We start from the raw sequence: 22,375 nt of genomic DNA, 5'->3' as shown, positions 1-22,375 counted from the left end.
ATGTGTTCCTGATATAATGCCATGCAGATGAACCTTACAATCCAAGCTTAGTTCAATAATAAAATTTTAAGTGCAAACGCTTCCCCCCATTCCTCATCACTTACCACAACCATTGCTATTGTAAAATTTGGCCTGAGTTGGTAATCACACCATGGACTTGAAGCTCCATAGCTGTCCTTATAAATTCCACGTTTGTGAACAAGGTTTGGATGTTTCTCATTAGGATCTGCTGGGTTCTCAGAGACAAAGAACAGCCTTTCAAAGTGTCCTTGAATTTTTCTGTTCCACTCATCATAGGTGATAGTCTCCTCCTTTCCTGCAGGATGTTACATACAGGTTTTATTTTCTGAGAACAGCCACAGCAGTTATACCACAAGTATGCTTATGTCTACTTTTACTGTTTTGCTTATTGAAGTCTTACATAAGATACTCCTAACACAATAAAAGCCATCGTAGCATTGCAAAAGCTTATTTCTCTGGAAGTTGTATCATACTGAAGATCAAGTCCAACACATGCACAACTTTTTTTACACAACATTTTCTAACTTGCAGTTAGCTAGGAGCAAATAGTATGAGGTACTGTGATCTATAGTAAATACTTAATTAAGTTTAAAATTTACAATTAACATTTCAGCATGGTAACATGCTTTTATAGTACTTGATATACATATACTTGCTATTTTGGAGACTTCGAAGAGTGTCAAAACATTAGGGTAAGTGTCACTTTTAAAAGCTTTCTCCTCCTGAATTTCTGACACTTAAGATAAGAGCAGACCTAGGATCACCTCTCCAGCTAGTGATTCCCCATGTTTAGGCTAATTCTACAGTTCACAGGAACAGCTCACTGAACCTTCAAGTGAGACTAGAAAAACATCAGGTTTTAATCAGCAGGATTGTGCTAGGGATATCTTCCTGACCAAGATACACAACATCTTAAATAAGCAATGCTTTTATGAAAAAAACAAAAATAGTAAAGAATTGTACATTAGTTTTACATTGAGTATAGAAGTATTACCTGTTTTCTTAAACTACAACTGGAGTATAGCAAAAAGGAAAATACTACCAAAATTGAAATATGGTATTGCCAGAAGAACAAAAAAACCTAGAAACTAACACTAAGCCTATTCTTCAGAAACAAGGCAGAGATCACAAATAGGAATTAAGACTGGTTTTAAAACAGATTCAGCAGCAGATGAATGAAATTGAAACCCAGTTACATGAGATTAACAACAGTAGGGAGTATATACACATCAAACTGAATCTAAAAAAGTTGCTTATGATTCTGGAACAAAAAAGGTAAGACAAGTCCTATAAATATTATTTCTACATCGACAGATTATAGTATTGCTGTGTACTGAATTCTTAATTGTCTTACTCTAGCCATATATTTTAAGAAATCCTGAAGTGACAGGTAAGTTCATGACCTAAGAATCTATACTGTCTAGGACCACCAGGAAAAAAAAAAACCCACCCCAAAACATTCAGGTTTTGTAAAATAAAATGAGCCATTAAATTAATTGTTTTCCAATATTATCCTTTACCAAAGAATCAAAAAGGCTTTACAGGGCATGTATATTCCCTTGCGCTAGGTAAGCTCAAAGTAAAGTAACTTTGTAACCAGAGCAGTATCCCTCTGAAACATAAGGGACATCTATTTATGTAAATATTCACCAGAAGTGGTTTTCTGTGTTGTGAATATTGGGGGGGAAAAAAAAAAATATAAAAGAAAAAGAAGTGTCTTGTGTCATTTTACTTAGCATTCTTGTAATGAATGATGTGTATCATCATAATACATAATAATCCTATCAAATATCCATTTTGAGAAATGGTATTGAGACTCCAAGGTTCCTTTGTAATCCACACCTCAATACATGGAATAAAATATCTGAAATACTGACAAGACAATATCAACTCTTAATACGTTTTTGTAGCAACAAAAGATTTTAATCATACAAGATACTTTCTGAAGTTTTTCCCTGTTTAACCCTAAACCTTCTTGAGTAGTTTGGTAATCATCCCTGATGTTATATGGCCATAATTTCATCGTTTTACTTATTTTTATACTCCAATAATACAATTATGACATGTGCCTGTTTTTACCATGTCTTTTTACAGTGACTCCACGGAATGGAAACACATTTTTCCCAGATAAATCCATCAACCAGCGAACAGCTGACTTGCACAGGCCAACAATTTCCACAGCAGAGCCATCTCTAAAATAACAATGATAAAAAAAGCCCAAGAATTACTTTAAGGTGGCTATTAAAGTTCAATAAGTAACAAAAAAAAATTGTCTTTAAGTACCTTATTTAGACACTTTATTCTTCCCTCTTCTCCTACTATTCCCTATTTCTCCTATATAAGCATCCCAAAGTTCTACAGTATTGCAGTGTTTTGTGAATAACAGTTCCATCATCATCACTACTGTTATGATTTTCTAAGCTTCATACATGCCTCTTTCACCCATATTCTCTTGAAAATGAAGGGTCCTTAAACATTTCAATCTCTCCTTGCAAGGCAGCTACTCCATCCCTTTGAGTTTTAGCTGCCCTTCTCTGTACCACCCTTTATATGTCCTTCTTGAGACCAGCACCACACATAACACTTAAGATACAAGTGCATCTTGCAGGTGCAAGGTTTCAAAGAGGCAGAATGATGCCCTCTGTCTTGTTCTGAAAACGTTTACTGATGACACACGGTATTATTATTTTTTATTAGCTTTTCTGGCTGCTGCTGTACACTAAGATATGATTTCAGAAAGATACCAATGACTCAGATATCCTTCCTGTGTTGTAGCTCAGTTCCGACAGCACTGTGTAGGCATGATTTAGGATATTTTTTTCCCTAAACACGTATCTTAACTTGATCTACACTGAAGCTTATGGGCCACTTCTAGGCACCCTCAGTTTTTAGGGTACTTTTGAGTTCCATGAAGGGCCAAGAATAAGAGAACATTAGCATAAGCAGACTGTGTCAATTTACTTTGTTTAGATCAGTGGGATTCTACCTGATGAAGGAGCAACAGAAGAAAGTGGAAAACAAGCAAGGCTTTCTATCAATGAACAGTCAGGAAACTAGCTTGGTAGTAAACTGGCTAACAGATACTTTTTTTCTGTACAATAGACTAACTTAAAGTGGTATTATCATACCCAGCTAATTTGCACAGGTTTAAGATAATTTTATATCAGCAATTAAGAACATGAAAAAAGGATCAGCCCCAAACAACTTGGTCCTCTGATGTTAAAACAGTTCAATACAGAGGTTCTCATCTGCACATGCACTTTGGTAACTTAAGTGATATTTCTGCCATAAGTCAGAAGTGAAGCATTAAAATAAGCACTAAATGCACTTCTTGGACTTGCTTCTTTTTTCAAGTGATAATCAGGTATCACCATATGCGTAACATTCATATTATATCACTGAGTTTTACTGCCCGATTGATGCAAAATTTTTCTCCAGCATCACCAGTTTAGCCTCTTTAGGACAGGTACCTCAACCTCTCTTGGTTCCCAATTAAAATGCCTGACTTGTTAAGCAAGGGAATGTTTTCCTTCAGTTCTCACCCACAGATGGCAATCGATTTGAAACTGATGCTGTACCAAACTCAAGCAAGGATGCCTGCAGCAGTTTGCTACCACATAGTAAAGAGCTTATTTTTAAAATGTTTAATCTCAACTTAAAAAACAGACATTGTAGATATTTTTTAATTCTAAGTAAGAAGTATTCAAACAACACAACAATCAATCTCCTGTAAGTCTAAATAACAAAGTACTGCTAGTACTACAAGTATACAGTTTTTCCTAAATTATATTTTACTACTTGAATTCAAGTCGACTCTTTGCAGGGAGCTAAGACCATGCCAGAAGCTGAGGGCTTCACCTGCTAAGAATAGACCTTTTTATCTTCAAATCAGCACAAAGGAAAAAAATTACCATTAACATTTTAGTAGGCAGAAACATTTCAAACATTTGAAAGATCACCTCTCAGTTGTGTTAGTGGAAGGCATAGTAGTTCTGCAGAAGAACTTCAGTTAAAAAAATAATTAACCACACCTCCCCACCCAAGCCTGGATTTTGTACCTTGGAGTAGCTGGAATTCCTCTGTTGTGAGCTCTATCACTCTCTCCCATTTTATCCATCCAAGTGCCACAATTGAAGCGGTTCCCTCCAAAGACAAAGCCAGTTTCATGGTCAACACCTGCAGTTACATTAAAACCTGCCAAGCAAGAATATCAGGTGTTAAGTCTGTATTACAAACAAAACAAAACCCCAGCTGCCCCACCCCCCAGCCCAAATCTCCAAACAAGAGATCTGAGGTGGGTTTCTGAAGGTAACTGTACTTTAAGTGAACTTTTGTTTAAAGATAAATTGTACTATGACATATAACCAGCTGCTGATAATAAACAATTAGGCACTTTTTAAAGATTAAATGTTTAGTTGCATTAAACAATTATTTTTTCAAAAACATACTCCACAGCTAGAGGAAAAGAAGTACAAAATATAATCATCATCTTCTGAATTGCATAGCAAGTGTTCTATATGTTACCTTCATCTCTCATGTTCTGATCTATCTGCGGACCAGCATTCCTTTCTCGGAAACTTATGCCTTCCATGTGTCGTTGCATTGCTTCCTGTATTACTTCATAAAGTGGCTGATCCTAGGTTGATTATGTGTTTGGATGATATGTGAAAGGCAAGATGAAAAACAAATAGAAAGGCTCTAATGTGCAAACAGTAGCAATTCTTAGCCTCTAGTTTATGATACTTCAAAAATAAAGCATCTAACATTTTCAGTACCATCTTTGTCAATGGCAATACACTGTATACAATTTTTAATGTAAAGATTTTTGAGACAAATAGCAAAGAAGAGTTAGAAATGGATGGATTTTTTTTCCTCCATCCCCAACCCCCTGCACCTGTCTCATCATGTGATGCAGATGTAATCAAAAGTGCCTAAAATATGGAATTCTTGTGCTATAATAAAATTTCACCATAAGCAACAGATAACTACAGGTTATTGTAGCTAGAGAAATTCCATCCTTTCATTAAAAATTCATAGTTGTGTTAAATACATAAATCAGAAGTGATCTTTACCATAGTGCCTGCAGGCTGAGGAGAAGAGTCATCTCTTGGGTACATCCTAGAAACAGGACACCTAAGAATATCTAATCCATTTGGAACAATTTTACAGTAGTCCTGGATACACTGAAGCCACCACCATACAGCATCACGACAGTTGTATCTGGCATGTGTGCCCTGGCCAAGCAGATTGGGAATGAGACCATGTCTTAAAGTCCCACCAAATGCTAAAATGATGTTTCTAGAACAAAAGAAAAATACAGTCTTGACTAAGTTACTTTCAAAGCCATTATTGGACCAAGTATTATGTACAAAGCATACAAGTTTACCTTAATAGCAAAGTAAGTCAAGGAGACAAACAGGATCTTAAAGACAGATGCCAAACGTTTGCTGTTGAAAGCTACAAATTACTTCATTTAAGCATGAACTTCTTTTACGATAAAAAGTCATCTATTCCCTGTAAGTTCCCCAACATGAATACATTTAAATCAGTTTGTACAAAACATACAACATCTGCTAATACTAGTTTGCTTTTTCATAGGTAGTGATATAGAGCCTAAATCCAAATCCCACTGAGGTCACAGGGAAGGTTTTTATTGACATTGTTTACGATTACCCTGGTATCCATTCTGGTGGGTGGGGTGGAATGGGGACGGAGGGCAGGAGTAGATGGGAATTTCCTATTAAAATACAGAGAGGTGACAGCAGCTGAGGTTATGAGAAGTTTCATATGAGAACCGTTGCGCATACCTTGCAGAAAACATGGATTCCAACTAGCTTTAAAAGGGAATATAAACATACTAGTAGATTGCAGATCTTATTGCATGAGAAAGGTAATAGCTGGCCAAATGTACAAGAGCAAAAATACATGCTAACTTAAAATAATTAATTTTTATGTTTGTATCATGTGGCAAGCTCCATACAAATTAAAAGATTAATGAAAATACCAAATCAATAGATCTGACTTATATCTGTCTCATTTGTCAGGTTAAACATTTACAGACATCAGATTGCAACAATCCACAGTTAGCTGGTTTCTAGTTATTAATAGACAAATACTAGCAGTTACCAAAAAAAAAAAAATTCGCAATAATCATGCAATCATACCTTTCTGATTAAAATAGTATTCTCTTGCTACTTCAAATTTTTAAGTAAGCAATTTTGAAATTACCGCTCAGCAACAATGACGCAAGTACATGTGAATCACTTTAAGGACAAGCACTAGTACTACAGGGGTCAAAACTACCTCATCTATACAGAACATCAGCTTCATATCAGTGCTAAGAAAGCAAAAGAGAACCATTTGAGTAGTATTTTTAATTCCACTCAGAAAGAACTCCCAAATCTGTCTAGGGCCATTAAAGTTTTATACTGCACATCAACTGTTTCTACCAGCTTGTGTGTCATCTCAGGTTTTGAGAGCATGCCTTTTTCTTAACTACCTGCAAACCCAGTAAAAACTAACATTAAGTCAGTCTTACCTTGCTTCTAGATAGCGCCCAGTAACTAACATTAGACCTCTCAGTGCAATAAAGGTATCCCTTCCCCAAGAGCGAAAAATTCCAGAAGAAAAGTGAGGTAAACCTAAAAAGAAAAGTCATTGTTCATCTCATTTATTGATATGGCAGAAATCTCCAAGCACACATGTATGTTAAAATAAGCAGAAGAAAAAAATATATTCACACGTATAATTTTTTCCTAGATTAAGATATTTAAACAATCTACTAGACCAAGTTCTTGATAAAATGTAATAAAACTTCATTTTGGAACGGTATCTTCTAGAATTTCAAGATCATGCAACAAAATTTCTCATATCAGTAACAGTCACATTTAAATTTTTACTAAATCACTTTGAAACTTAACTAAGTGCCATCCTCTAATTAAAAGCAGTGGAAAGAAAGCTAACAAAAAGAACTACAAGATTTACAATGCTTTGTTGGCAAGAGTTTATGTATGAGAGCCATGCCATCTCAGTAGCATAAAGGGGATAAAACTGGAGAGCTATGAATTTCTTCAGCCCAAAACTGTTCTCAGCCACTATAAAAGGAATTGTGCTTCTCTTTTGCAGCAGCTTCTAGAACTACATCTTACTGCAGACATTATAACATATAACTTTCAGAATTATTCTGATTGATAAAGCATAATAATTAAAACAGTAAGGTCCATCCTTGTCTCATCTTCCATTTATTAACTTTTTTAATCTATCAAACAAAAAATTCCATATGGTAAAGTTTCAAAAGAGCAGTCTCTTGTGCGTGCTTGATAGAGCGACATTTTAACTTCTACCACTTACTTTTCCAAAGTATTTGCTAACACTCAAATATGGCCTCCACACCTCCACAATTTTATAGTATATGGCAACAGCACTTGAGAATGACAATCCATATACAAGTTAAAAAATCTCAGACACAACTACCAGTGAGTATGTGAAGGGAATATTTAAAACCCAAACCCTTTAGTGTAATTAATCTTTATGACCAATTTAAGGGAACATTGTGCCTCTGTGCTTCTAGGTAACAGTAGAGCAGGCAAATGGAATGTTACTAAAAACCAGAAACTAAAAGCAGTAAGATTCCATGAGAAACAGACAGATGGCAAAAAGAAGAAAATAAACACCCCAGTGAGACAGATGCCATAGAATCTATGAATGTTAAAAGTTTCTATGGTTTCAGAAAAGGAATGGGCCAACTCAGAACAAAAATAAATTCATTCTCAGCCACTAAACACAGAAGATAATACTTTTGACATAGGAAAGTGCCCAATTCAAAGACTGCCAGACGCTGGCAGAACATTCGGAGGTATAAACACTATTTGCTGACTGCTTTTATGCTCTTTCCTTTTGGAGACGGTTTCAAATCAGGCATTCTTCTGGTCTGCTAATGGTTCTTTCTTTTTCTGAGAACTTGTAAACAATAAATTCACTCTTGTACTTCATTACAATTCAGTTCTTAAATTCATATTTAAAAAAGGTAAACTAAAAATCTATCATACTAAGTATATTCATTTCAAGCAAGTGTTCTAGAAAGAAAGAGAATATATTTGTGGATCTTCATATATGATAAAACTGGATATAGCTAAAAATGTCTCTAACTAAAGAGTTTATAGGCTCCCCCTCCCACCCCCCAAGAGCAGTAACACAATAGTTGTCCCAAGAAGTAATGCTAGACAAAACTCCCATATTTTTAATATTGGCCAATTAAAACACAGGGAAAAGTGAGGAAAACTGCTACCTACATTTCATACATGGTTGCTGACATATGGATTTTAAGCACAATGGAGACAATTTTAATATAGTTACTAAAACAGCTTAACTATTTTGGAAGACTTTTTTCTTTTTTTTAATGTTGTCCTCACTTACCAGCTGCCAAGGAAACACAACACTGCTCTCTCTCATTTGTAATCTCATTCAGCCTATAGGGAACATCATGTAAAGAAGGAGACAGATCTGGCAGACAACAATATTTTCCTATCCCACACATCTGGACTGAACCCAGGGAAAGGTGTTTAACAAATGTTGATCCATTCTGTACAAAGCTGTAATTCAACATAATTAAAATAACTTTACATTCAGCAATATCAGTCTATAAAATGTACCCTTTTTCACTTACAAAACACTATTATAAGTATTATGCATAATAAATATAATTAACTAACAATGAGTTAATATTAGGATTTTGTATTAACTACTTTTGTACATATGATTTCATTTGTAAATCACTTTTTTCCCCCAAAATGGGTGCCCAGTATTAGCCTTAAATTTTAATTTATTAATGCCAAAGGGAGTGTTTACGTCAAATACTTTTAGGAAAAAAAGGTAAAAAAGAAATTGGTTTGGTTTACTTGATGCTTACATACAGGCTTAAGACCTCAAAAATATGAGAAAAGATATTTTACTATGAACAAAAGTTTGTCAAACCTAGTCAGTATTTTTAAAGATCACCACATTTTTATATATATTCATATATATAAAAAATTGTAAATCACTAAGTCAGTTAACACATTGTCTAAAATAATGTGACCTTCATTCTGACTAGTTCATCTCTAAGCATTTTTTCATAATATACTACTTTCCATGAGTTAACAGCCATACCAGATTCTATTCCCATTTTAACATCTGTATTTTTACAAAACAATACTGATTTGTTCAGAATGTTCATAGCTAGAATAAAGCCTCCATTAAATCAATCTCCCTTTCCAAGAAACAAAGGACAAACAGACAATGAAGATTAAACAGTTATTTGAAGAACTAAGCAAATTGCTCAGATAATGAAAGACATTTAGCTTTGTTAGAAAAGAAATGTTGAATAAAGCATCAGCATCAAGTAAAATCTGGTATTTTCTTTTTCCCCCCCTGAACTTTAAGGAATCATTGCAGTTGTACTAAAATACAAAGAAAGCAAAAAAAAGTTTCCAAAGCCTGGCAAAGAAATGCTGGCTTAAGGTTTCCTCCTCCTACTGCATAATGTCAACAGTAGTTATAAATTCAAACCCTGGATAGACATCTGAACTCTCAACCTTCCAAACCACCACCATTAGAAGATGGATTTGACACTCACTACCAGTTTTACCCTTTTACACTCGATGAGTATGAAAATACTCAAATTACATTCTCCAGCAGATAAAACTCAAAATATATACAGATACCTCTATAGCTCTGATACAGCAAGCATACCTAGACATCTGATGCCATCCTACATCCAGAAGCGTTGTGTATGCACCCACTAATATGGCATCAAAGTAACATGGGATGAGGTAACGTGGAATTCTCTTTAGATAGACAAACATGGCCTTCATCCATTTACCAACCTATTAAAATACAATCTAATTAGAACTTGATGACACTAGGGTTCAAAAATCAGTGTTTTCAGGATCCATCTAGTTGGAAGTATTTATCACAGTTTTTGTGCATTTATTATACCCAAGTTATGCTTGACCAAAGATAAGGTTAACTTCAGTTATTAATAACACCACTTGCATACAACCATTTACATCTAAGAAGTTGTCCATACTAGATATTTGTCGTAGAATTGCTGTACCCTCTTGCTCCAAAATATCAGCTAAGAGATGAATTCTAAGAAAAGTAGTCTATAGGGAAAAAATCTGTACTATGACATAAATGGACAAGAACATCAACTATAGAAAGAGATTATATTTTTCTAGTCTTGCAGGAAAAAAAACAACACAAAGAAGTTATTAAAACTGAGTAGCAAAGGAAAGCTGCAACTCAAAAGACATCGCCACGACCCAAGTGTGGGAAGGAGGTGTCTCATTGCTTAAAAAAAGACAGGACTGAAGAGATGAAGCTTGAGACTAGGGATAGAAAAATTATCAGAAGGCTAAATTATGTACAGCCACTAGTGAAAGTGACTGCAGATCTGGGTCTAGGACTCAGGATTCTGGAGCTTCACCACCCTTCTGTTACCACAAAATATTTGACACCTGGGAAGCATTTCTCCTCTTCTAGCACTGTTAAAGAACATAGTGACAACCTACTAGAAAGTCACTGAAGATTTAAACCTTGCAGATGAAGACTGCACAGAGAAAGAAAGTACATGTCAATATATTACCTGACAATACTATACTTTTAACCTGGAAACTATGAAGGGGAAGTTACTTATGTGAACAGTGAAGTTGTAAAGTTTAGTTTCATGTGACTTCAGTACAGCTATGGGTACTTTATATTTTCTGCAAAAAAGAATGAGACACTACAAATTAAGAACTCAAAAAAATACTCAGAAAAAATAAGCAACAGTCTCTGAAGAGCAGTAAATCTGGCAAATAACAGACTAACTTCCTTTCTAGAAAAGCTCTGTCTCCAAGGTCAGATTAAGCATTTACTTCAGTACAACACTAGACTGCTTTATTCATTCTTCTGCTTTATATCACTACACTTGACTTCAGGAACAAAATGAAATAAGAATGGTAAAGCTTTTAGTATTATATTCATTATGTAAGTTACCCAAATCAGGTCATCTTGTGAAATGAATAAGCAATTGCCATGCAGGAAAATCAAACATGACAAAGAAAGGAAAGGACTGTATTGTAATGCAGCTATACAAGCAATGTGAATCTTAGGAATTCCTATCTTCTCAGTCCTTGACTCTGCAGTCTTACTATACCATATCAGGTATGCCTTAGTAGTATTTAGGCCCTCTTTTGAAAGTACTTAAAAAAGATGGTTACTTCATTTTTATTTGAGGAAAAGTAATAAACAGGGAAGCACCCCGGTAGGCCTTTATGTAAGAGCTAACAACCCCTCCATGCCTTACATATTTTTCACTCCTCTTTTGCAGTCTATTCTTAAATAGGATTGAGGGAAGAAAAACATATTAACAAGTTAATCTCCTAGAAGAAATTGCCTAAACAAGAAATGTTATAGACAGACTGAATTTAAAAATATAATTGTAATTGAAAGTAATTGAAAAGGAAACGAACTAGTAATTTAAAACCCCAAAGTCACCAAAGTAAGTAATTTTACTTACTTCTGCACAGGCTCCTGCACGTGAAATCAGACGATTACTGACATAATCAATCATCCAGTCTCCAGATCTTAAATTATCACAAAATGGATGACCCAAATCATTCTTTGGTCTAATGTCTGCCATCACTGACATTAACCCTGCAGATACAAAACCCAGCTCTGTATTAAAAACACACCATTATCACAAACAGCAATTACAATTGAGGAGGAAAAGGTACACAGCAACAGATGCTTTAACTGGATTTAACCATATTACTTCTCTTGATCTGCAGAATGAGTCAGGATACAACTTAATTGTAGTTTCCTCAGCATACATCCTAGACAGTTATGAAAACAGTTGTGGCATAGCCAAGCATGATGGAATTCATATTTGATAAATGATCGACACTCCTCGCTAATCTAGTGACACCTAGAGCTTAATTAATCTAACTCTTCACTGAAGATAAATGTATTTTCTCTTTATTTTAAAAGCAAGCGCATTGGTGTTAAAACACATTGAAACTTAATTTCGCATCCCAGAATATTGAGAGAGAGTGTTTCTGGTTTAGTATGCAATTTCCTGGGTACAACACTGATTAGGAGCATGGCCAAGCAGAAAAAACAACTTACTGGTTTTTATCCAAACAATGGCACTAGTCATGAAACAGCATTAAGGTATGATCTAGATTGAGCAGCTCAATTTTACTTTTTTCTTGACAGAGAAAATAATGCTGAAACTATTACCTTGGAGACCTGCGTACTTCAGTGATGACCAGTTTGGTATATTGTAACAACCACCACCATCTTCTTGTTCTTCTGCCTCACACCTATACAGTACTTGATTTAGGTCAGCCAAAGTTAGTTGAGATGCAATACTGAAAAAAACAGTGGAGAAAACAAAATTCCAAAGCCAAAGCAACATTAGTAGGGAAACAGAGAAAGGATTTCACAAACAATTCTAGTTTCAGACTTACATTAAAATAATCAAATATATCCAACTCTCTCACCACTTAATCTTAGAAATGAAGAGTCTGATTTTTCAGATGTTCTGAGATGTTCTGCTCAGGTGTTTTGTTATTTATTTAGAAACATAGTATTAAGTAGAAACCCTGAACAATCATACCCCAACACTGAAAAGCGCTCTATTTGAGTAAGTCTGCTTTAAACAGCAACTACACAGAACGTGAACAAAAGAGCCTGGGAAGTTTTTAAGTATTAACCCTGGTTAGTATTATACATATAAAAAGAGTATCTCAGAGTTTTTATTGCATTCTGACAATCCAAATCCAACCGTAGTAACAACAACACCCAAAAATATTCTCACTTTTAAGTTTACAGACTGTTCTTTGCTCCCACTGTAGTTCTCTTGGCTTTACTTCAGAAACTTAAATAATACTCACGAAGCAAATAATGTTTTTAATATAGGTGCTGAATGATCATCAGGAAGACTTCCAGATTTAAAATGAGGGCTGAACTGGATCAAGTGATTGCGGAGTACACCAACAGCCTCTTGTGCCTTTGGGTCAAGACTAACTCTGTAAATACGAATGCATAATTTGTAGAAATGTAGCACTTACAATAACTATTCTGAAGTCTCAAAACAAAGAATTGTATCATTCTATTTTAACTAACACAGCAATATGGCAATTATAATAACGTACCTGAATACTATTACACTTCCCGGTGTTAATTTTTCAAACTCTATTTCTTGAACAAATTCATTTGGCCCTTTTATGGCAGTTCCAGCTTGCTTTATAATTTTACTGTCTTTAATCTTAGAAAAGAAAACACATTTGCAACTGAAATTCAATGTCTTTTTCCTAATACAAAATATCACAGATTACAAAATATTACATCAGAACATGTGTGAAGGAGGCTAATTACCTGGATATGCTCTCTGAGTTCCATTGTGAAATTAGGCAATCCATTTATAAAATGTTCATCTTTTTTGTAAGGACCAGTACTTCTCTCAATAGTCCTAGCCTCAAGTACTACTTCTTCTATTTTTCCTAAGAAAAGTTAGATCATTTTGTAGCTGTTAAGGTACTTTAAGTGAAAAGCGATTCTTTTGGAAACATGAAGCAAAACCTAAACTAGAAACCTAAATATTCAAAATACAAGTCTCTGTTGTATAGCTAAAGAACCTAATGTGACAGAACATACAGGCAAGTGTTTTAAATATCCTATAAATATTCATCACACATTCATTGGCTGTATTGTATTTAACAGTGAAATTTTGTTATTTTATAATAAGTTAACTATAAAAATCAGTCAACAATTAGCAAATTACAACCTGATAACCAGCTCTGTTAGTTTCCTTATTATCTTTTAGGGGAATGTATCAGATTGGTTTCTAACCTGCAGCTACAGATCGTTTATCTTCAAAGTGTAACAACTTATTATTAATATTCAAATATTCTAATTTTCTCTATCCTTTCAGTAATCTACAAACTAAGGTACACAAGCCTTGCAGCCACTTGTAAATGTCTTAACATGTAATGTGACTGACTTTAAAAATCAGACACACACATACACTCAAAGAACTGAGTATGCTTAAATCAGTTTGGAAAGCTTCTCTTCAGAAATACGTTCAGGTAATGTGTAGAAGTCATTATAATTTGCTATTATTAAGTATAGTAAATACTTTCATATTTAATTACTATTATGTATTACCTATTATATCTGTATTAACATATGCAGTACAAAGTTGTTTCTTAAGATGTGTTTTAAAAGTACAAAAATATTCATATATAAGAAAGCTGAATAGCAATGACATCGACAAATATGATGAGATTTTAGCCTTTTTCCCCAGTATAACACTTAATAAATAGTAATCCCACCCAACTCTGTACAATGAGCCCTCTTGCTGTTAACTATTTCTTACCAGTTCACAAACAAGACAGTAAACAAAACCAGACCCTCACAGGGAGCTTACAGTAGAAAGTATACTCAATATAAATGCCTTTGAAAACCCTAAGCAAGGTAAGTTTGTTATTGTTTCTTTCGGTGCATGCACATTAGTACATATAAAAGGAGTGTTATATACTGAAAATTCTCATACTGATTTCATGTGTTTGAAGTTAAAAAGCATGGAAGTAACTTGAATTTTTTATATACCTGCCATCTCTTGAAAAGAAATCTTATTACCTGGGATACACATTTCAGGTACTTCTTTACTGTAGATGGAAGTTTTAGGATCCCTGAAGGCAGTTCGACTTACAGCCACAACAGACTGGTGTGTGTTAGGGCAGTGTCTTGTCACTGCCACTATATCTTCATCAACTTGATCTACATACACCTAGAAAAGACACACCATTGCAACTGTGCCTACTCAGAACATAAATATGGAGAAATCGTAGTGTTAACCTCACTTCTTGCCTGATTAAAGCCTTTAGCCCCCAGCTCCTGATGCAGCCTGTTTATAGCCAGTCTTCCTGCTAGAATTCCTGTTTGGAAATTAACTTCACCAGAACTCAGGTGTGCTGCTGGATTCCATTTTGCATAAAACCTCTCTTCAGATACTACAGAGATCTGTAAAGAAATTAAGATTTAAGCAAATATCAACTACTCTGGAAAAATAACCCAAAAAACAGCTGGAGGTCTCAACTACACCATCAATTCAAGCTTCATATGATATTGGACAATCTGAAGTAATGCCAGCTGGTAAACTGGAATTTCAAATAAACAACATTAAAATATATGTAATAGGACAAGAATAACGTTTATATTTTTTAAAGTAACTTAGGAGTTAAACTGTAGACACATACCTGGTGTGGTACTAGTTCATCATAGCCTTTGGTGCTTCCTGTAGCACAGCATGCCATGGAAACAATCATTGCACTAGGAAGAGCATCATACGCAGATCGGTGCTATGTTAAAAATAACCACATAATAAATAATGAAACAAACTCAGCATACAGAACATATACTCAGTTTAACAGAGCTGCTGATCACATGATCATCATATTCTCAATCACAATAGATTTATTAAAAAAAAATAGTATAAAAGCACTAACAAAAGCAACTTAAGAGAAATAGTCAGAAATAAGCACTCCAATTCCCACCACACACTCTCATTCTCTCCTGTAGAGCAGGAGCTTAGGAGAACAGGTTAACAAGCAGAGACAGAACCACTTATGGTAGCTGGAATGAAAGAATCAAACCAGCTTGTTAAGTAGTTTTATATACTTTTTCCCTTGAAAAACAAAATCTTGAACATCAGAGGGAATTGTTATAAAATTTTATTTTCTGCATGCAAACTTGAAGATCTGAAACATATTTTTCCTAAATACCATTCAGGAAAAACATCCAGATTGCACCAAGCCTTCCCATGGTTCAGAAATATCAATTCAGAAAACATTAAATGTAAACTTTGGGTTTCGGTTTAGGTGCTCACCTGAATTGGACATTCATTATCATGTGTAATATCCATAAACAGCGCATGAGCAATAGCTGGCATCAAAGGCCTCAAACGTGGCTGAACAAAAGAGCCAACAGGTTCACCTCCAAAACGATAAACTAACCTTCCCTCTTCATGGCTATTATAAGCAGTCATTGCCTCTAAAGAACAAAATGGGTAAGTGTTTGCATAAGAATAACCACCACAGAGTACAGCACGAACAAAGATGTTAATGCAGCATTTTGCAGTTGTTATTTTGGTGTGTTCAAACATTAAAAAAAACCCCACACATATAATTATATTCTCCAATGTGGATACACAACCTTGGAGTATTCCATTTGCTATAATATATTAAGGTAGAGAAAGCTAAGGAAAAAAGCAAGAAAGAAGGAGATCTGAAACTGTGTCTCATAGGCTTTAAGAAACTCGTGCAACAAAAATCAGACACAATGCGGCACTTGCATAGCAGAACTGTGCTACAACTTCTTTTTCTCTCACTAGAATAAGAGCAAAATTTTTAACCTGTCAACTAATGCAGGACGTCTTTTATTTTACAGGTAGTACTATACTTTTTGCTCAGTATCAAAAAAGTCACAACACAAAAACTGTACTTCTGATTACAGAGTATGAAATTAAAAGTGCATAATCCAGAAGAAACCTTTTCCTTGGAACAAGCACGTCATCTATAATCTCTCGTTGGAAAGAGACCACACACACAGCAAGCCTACCTCTTATTAAGGAGGTAATGCCCAGCCTATTCACAAAGATATTGTCCAGCTCCTCATTTCCTGTGAACAGTTCAGCCACTACATACAAATCGGCTCGCAATTTTCTAGCTGTGTCCAGCATGTACTGCAAAAAGCACAGCCAAAAAAGCCACAGAAAGGGGAAAGGTAGATACAAAAAAGGACAAGTTCCAAAGCTAGGCAGGGATTGGACAATAGGAAAATGCCATGCACCAAAGATAAACAGAAAGCCAAAATTAAGGAACAAAAAAGTTGTTATACAGAAGAGGACACACAAACATAAGCAAAATCAAGAATTAGCGTACAACACAGGAGAAGTTAAATAGAACACGAAGAAGAAGAGGTAATTGCATAAGCAAACAACAGGAATATGTAAGAAAAATAAAAAAAAGCATACCAATGTTAGTTTCACATTAAAAACTCCAAACCATACACGACAATCCTACATAATTTTCAACTGCTTATTGTACCTCTAATCAGGCTGGTAATTCCCAGGCGGTTGACAAAAACATTGTCAATGTACTCACTGCCCGTGAAGAGTTCAGCTATCACATAAAGATTAGGTCTGACTGATCTGGCTGTTGCTAGCATCTCCTATAGATCATAATACATTTTTAATGCAAGACATCCATTGTCAGCTATGTATATGCAATCATTAACATGAATGTTAACCAAACATAAATGAGTCATTCATATATGCAGTTCATTAAAAATATTAATACCAGGTAAGATTCATAAAACCATCTTTATTTTACAGAGACTATTTATGGACTAAGTAATTCTAGGAAATCCTCTGAAGACTTTAAACTAATTACAGTTTTTTGTTAAACAAGATCTTAACTAAAAATGCAAGAACAAAGGTGGATAAAAGAGATACCTGTTAAGGTAAGAAATATGAGGAAGACTTCAGTTTAAGCCTTTGAAGTTACCATTCCAAAAATAGTAACAATAAATGAAAGAATGACACAAGTTTTGAAATGGCTGCATTTAAGAGCCACTTACAACTTCTGTGTGGGCAAATCAACTTGTTTTAGAGAGCTCTTCATAGATTTAGCTAAGCTCTGTAACTATGGTAAGACTAAGCACTAACAAGCTGCACTACTCAAATCTATTTAAAGCTAATTTACTAGGTAAGTACAATTTCTGGATGTAGTCAGCTCCGTGGTAAACAATAAGCACTAATCTCAACAATAAGCCTGCCAGACTGAACTTTTTGCAGGTGTTCTTTACCAACTTTTAAATTCTGGAAAGTAAACCATTTACTGTTTAATTCGGCAATAACAAAACATATATGGCAAAGAAACACTAAGATTTTCAACCAAGTCTCGGCAATGACCCCAGCTAAAAATGACATGCTAAGTCCATAGGTACACAAGGGAAAAGTTAGCCAGGTCCACCCACATCCACAATATTTCAGCTAAAGGAGAGAATTGAAAGATACAGTAACTATACCACTCTACTGTTCAAAGTAGCTGAAACCATATCTAAACATCACCAGTCAAGAAACCTTGCTTTGGCTATGAGGAAGATTCATTCACCCTGAACTCTGCCACCTAGATCCTGCAGATTTTGTAGCAACAGTGCAGGACTTATTTCAGACAGAATCTGCTTTATAATAAGCATGCTTAATTTTGCGTACCTCAGCTACATGAATAGGTGTTGAATGACAATTGTCAAGACGAACACCGTGGAAATACTTGGCAGTGATTTCAGTGTATTTTTTCATATGTGCCCAGAGATACGGGCAGTCTTCGGGTTTATTACCATAACGCAGCTTCACACTGTCTCCCCAACAAATAAGCTCTCTTCTCAAGTAAACATTTGAACCTGTAAGGGAAATAAATTCACTATAGCATACATATGTAGTACAGAACGTGCACCAGAATGAAAGCGTGGTATTTCATACTCTACTGCTGAAGAGTAGGAGAACAATGTGAAGATGACTAGAAATTCTAACAATAACCAAATCAACTCAAAATCTATATACCCTATACTGATGTATAATTTCAAACTACTCCAATGGAATATTTAACTTCTATAGTGACACTGAAATAAATATTCAGATTGAAATCAAACTCCTTTCAATTCTTCAAAGCAGTTTAAAAAACCTGTACTTGAGGAAAAAAAAGAAAAAGCAGCAAACAAATGAACAAAATTAGTAGTTTGATTTATACTGGCCAAAAAAAAAAACCCAAAACATCTCACTGTGTTACCATAAACAAATTGCCACAGCCACAATTTAAAGTTTTATCTTCTGTTAACAGCAAACTGTGATGATGTAAGGCAAATTTCCAAAGTACTTAGGCAGGTAGGTCACTGAAATGGACAAAGTCCTTAAATAATTTTTGTGCGTATGGAAGTATTTATCCTCCATCTAGTCTAGTTTCATACACAATTTTTTGCCTTCTTTTGGATGCAATCAATAAAAAAAAATTAAATCTGAGTTCACCTATAATATACTTACTGCACAGAATATACTGACAGAGATTTAATTGTGACAAAGACTTAAATAATCAGTCATATCTAAAAAAAAGTGACTTCTCTCCTATATAAATCACATATTTGACAATGGCAGTAAGATAATTTTAAAAACAAACCAACCAACTCTCCAAAACCCCACGCTATTTGCAATATGTAATATCAAGGCACAACCATGGAATTGTCAATAATCAGACCCACTAAAGAGAAATACAATTACCTTTGAGCCACCAGTCTTCTGAAGGTCTATTTATATTCATCTTATCTAAACCTGATCAAAGCACGAACAGGGTCAGCACCACTCAGGATGAGTAAGACATAGCTACTCCATTGCCTTCTGCTACTGCTAGACAAGCTAAGCTGATGCATCATCATGGGTATTTTACTGGTTAAACCTTGAATTGTATCATGAAACTTGTTCAGCTGAAAAGCAATCCTGCCTTAGCAAAGAGATTTTTCAGCCAAACTAATTTCTTAAGGCTCGCATTATGGACACCTAAATGATTGGGCCTACATAACAAGAGTATGTAGGTAGTAAGTAAAGACCAGGGATTGTAAGTCATCACTACTTTCAAGAACATTCACTTAAGCACAGCCTACCTGTTACCTTCACTAATGGCAACATAGCTACATGGACAGAAAAAGTGGCTTTCTTTGGATGTACAACATGATTTTTTCAAGGGCCATTTACAGAACCAGCTGCAGTTGCTTTGCAATTGCGGTATTTGTGCCCTTACGTATCATCTCTTCACACTGTATTCTCAGTTGAAATAATGTGTGGCATAAACCAAAGGTATAACACAAGTATAAAGCACTCAAAAAGCTGTAGACTAATTAGGAGAGAAAACTCAGTAATGGAAGTTAGGTGCTAAACTAAACGCTGATTGAAGCCTGTGACTGAAGCAAAAAGTATAACAGTCTGCCCAGAAGAAAGGGCAAGTAGCCGAAGGGCAACTGAACAGAAAGACCCTCGAAATGCGTATTATCTTCATCCTCGCAAAGGAGAAAAAAAAAAGTAAATAAAAAGCAGTGAAAAGGCTGTAAACTATTTTGCAGAAATGAGGTGTTTTCTAACTCCAGATCACTCTGAAGTATCAATCAGATTAGCCTCTACTAAAGTAGACTCAAACTCTTATATAGATGTTTTTAGCGAGAATTAAACCAGCCTTTGTTTGATTCAGTTTACAAAGTGAATGACTACTCTGAAAATAAGAGTTGTCAACCTTGCTGTTATTGGATATCAATGCTGTCCCCAAAGGAGTTCGAATACAGCATTTTAGCACATGGTGATTTCACACCCTATTTTACCTTCACAAGTAATCTGCATACTTAATTTGGATTAATTGGGTCATCTCTTGACTGCCTGCCTGCCACTCACTGGACCTTTCACAGATCCAGTTTTTGCTCACTAGTGCAGTAAAACACTATCCACCTTTTCATTGCATTAGTTTTCTGCCACACTGTCATTGTCTTATGGAAATGCCAACAAGCAGTGGTGTTGGAACAAAGTACAAAGTAAGCAACAAAGACAATGACAAAAGTGGGGAGGCAGGATGTCCCCATTTCAGTGGCAGAAAGCTGGTAATTTCCCTCTCAAATCTTGCAAAACTGTACCTCAAATCCCAGTTCTTACAGCTGATCTGTATGCTGAATGGGAAATAAAGTGCTGTAAACTGAGTATCTGTTATTCTGCAGCTTCATAGGAATATATCTGGAAAAAAGACAGATTAAATAAAATCCTTTTTGCTTTGGCTAGAATATCAAAAGGGTTTATAAGATGATTCAAAGTTCTTTTACAGACCTGGTTCTGCAAAGTTTCTAAGAGGATCATCTCCCATGACCCAGCCATTATGAGCCATGAAATAACAAGCTTTATCTGGCTGATGTATCATAGTTTCTTCTTCCTCCACAGTCAGCTCTTTGAATGGATAAGTAAAATACCTATGGAACAGACAGGCAATTAAAAAAACAATGAAAACCATATAAGGTAACCTAAGCTAAAATTTGTCGTCTTTGAAACTAAAATGTCTGCTATGAACTGGCATGCAGAGAAAACAGATACAAAAAAAGCAGCTGCTAGACTATAAAAGACAGCGAGTTTTCTCTTTTGTAGCATGCCTTGAAGGAGAAAGGAGAGGTGTTGCCACTGTCTTGGTGTCAGCTGGAAATGTAAGATTAAAGCCTTCAGATGTATCTTCAGATACACTAGTGGCATCAAGTACATCAAACTTGAAAGGCATAAACTTTCCTAGTTCCACTCCTCTTCCACCTACAAGAACAATTTGCTCTATGTAATGCTTCGATGTGCTATAAGCATTGTTTCATTCTTCCTGGTCACATTTGTTTATTAAACAGTTAACGAATTGAGTTTTTTAAGCAACAGTGTTAAGTGGCATTTGTCCATGGGAAAGAAAACATACACTTGCACACAGAAATGTATACTTCTAATGAACTTTAACCTCACTTTCCCGAGATAGATTCTAATAGTTTATAAACAAAAAAAAAATATATATACCTGGTGACTAAAGGATATTTTCTACAGATAGGACCCAGCTTAGGACCATCACTAGCCAGTCGCTCATAAACCACAGTCCCCACAAGACAATTGACAGCCTAGAAGTAATTGAATTATGCATTATTGAAATGCCTGAATTTATTTGCAATTTAAAACAATTGAGCATTAAAACACAGTAATTGTAGGACCTGCTCTTGATGGTGATTAGTTTGTTTGTACTGTTCAGCATTCAGTTCCTCAATCCTCTTGCGGAACCAGTTACAACATTCTTCTATTGCAGCTGGTCCATTGCTTATCAGGAGGACATTAAAAGCAGAGAACAATTAGAATAATTTCTTTTTCAAACATACAGTGTACATACCCATCTCTGAAAATAATTTTGTTTCTTTGTTTTTTCAAATTTAACTTCACTTGTGATTTTAAATTGTAATCAATAATACAATACCTGTGTGGTATGAATGTTGCCAATGCTATATTCATATCTACAGTACAGCCAAATCGTCTATAATCAGGGTCCTGAACTATTTGAAGATGCTGATTTGGATCAGATTTAGTACTCATTTTGCCTAAGAACAAGATAGAAAAGAGTATTCATAAAGTAAAAATAGGAATTACATGTAAAAGACATACAACTTTTATAATTCTAGCATGAGCAAGATAGGGGTAGATAAAGGCTTTGAAGGGGTGCAAAGTCTTCAA

General features: G+C 35.1%; 1 protein-coding gene across 5 annotated transcripts in view; it reads right to left on the bottom strand.

The window, feature by feature from the left end:
- Window positions 1-22,375, bottom strand: part of AGL (amylo-alpha-1,6-glucosidase and 4-alpha-glucanotransferase) — a 38,401-nt gene that overhangs the window by 6,053 nt on the left and 9,973 nt on the right. For 4 of the 5 annotated variants that reach the window (XM_074832576.1, XM_074832575.1, XM_074832578.1 and 1 more), the window contains exons 8-30: window positions 22,122-22,242; window positions 21,865-21,967; window positions 21,677-21,774; window positions 20,963-21,102; window positions 18,323-18,510; window positions 16,666-16,789; window positions 15,935-16,098; window positions 15,306-15,407; window positions 14,917-15,069; window positions 14,686-14,836; window positions 13,423-13,547; window positions 13,200-13,312; window positions 12,939-13,073; window positions 12,283-12,413; window positions 11,561-11,697; window positions 9,751-9,884; window positions 8,437-8,612; window positions 6,560-6,662; window positions 5,094-5,319; window positions 4,546-4,657; window positions 4,080-4,215; window positions 2,101-2,213; window positions 105-316 (exon numbers count right to left, since the gene is read on the bottom strand). In XM_074832576.1, coding sequence (XP_074688677.1) covers window positions 105-316; window positions 2,101-2,213; window positions 4,080-4,215; window positions 4,546-4,657; window positions 5,094-5,319; window positions 6,560-6,662; window positions 8,437-8,612; window positions 9,751-9,884; window positions 11,561-11,697; window positions 12,283-12,413; window positions 12,939-13,073; window positions 13,200-13,312; window positions 13,423-13,547; window positions 14,686-14,836; window positions 14,917-15,069; window positions 15,306-15,407; window positions 15,935-16,098; window positions 16,666-16,789; window positions 18,323-18,510; window positions 20,963-21,102; window positions 21,677-21,774; window positions 21,865-21,967; window positions 22,122-22,242 — 3,197 coding nt within the window. Of the gene's footprint in view, window positions 1-104; window positions 317-2,100; window positions 2,214-4,079; window positions 4,216-4,545; window positions 4,658-5,093; window positions 5,320-6,559; window positions 6,663-8,436; window positions 8,613-9,750; window positions 9,885-11,560; window positions 11,698-12,282; window positions 12,414-12,938; window positions 13,074-13,199; window positions 13,313-13,422; window positions 13,548-14,685; window positions 14,837-14,916; window positions 15,070-15,305; window positions 15,408-15,934; window positions 16,099-16,665; window positions 16,790-17,153; window positions 17,278-18,322; window positions 18,511-20,962; window positions 21,103-21,676; window positions 21,775-21,864; window positions 21,968-22,121; window positions 22,243-22,375 lie in introns of all 5 variants that reach the window. The other variant, XM_074832579.1, reaches the window with a different exon arrangement.

The sequence above is a fragment of the Strix aluco genome, chromosome 8 (genome assembly GCF_031877795.1).
Source record: "Strix aluco isolate bStrAlu1 chromosome 8, bStrAlu1.hap1, whole genome shotgun sequence".
Classification (NCBI taxonomy): Eukaryota; Metazoa; Chordata; class Aves; order Strigiformes; family Strigidae; genus Strix; species Strix aluco.
Note: the sequence above shows the minus strand (reverse complement) of the source record. Positions and strands in the feature narration are given on the sequence as shown.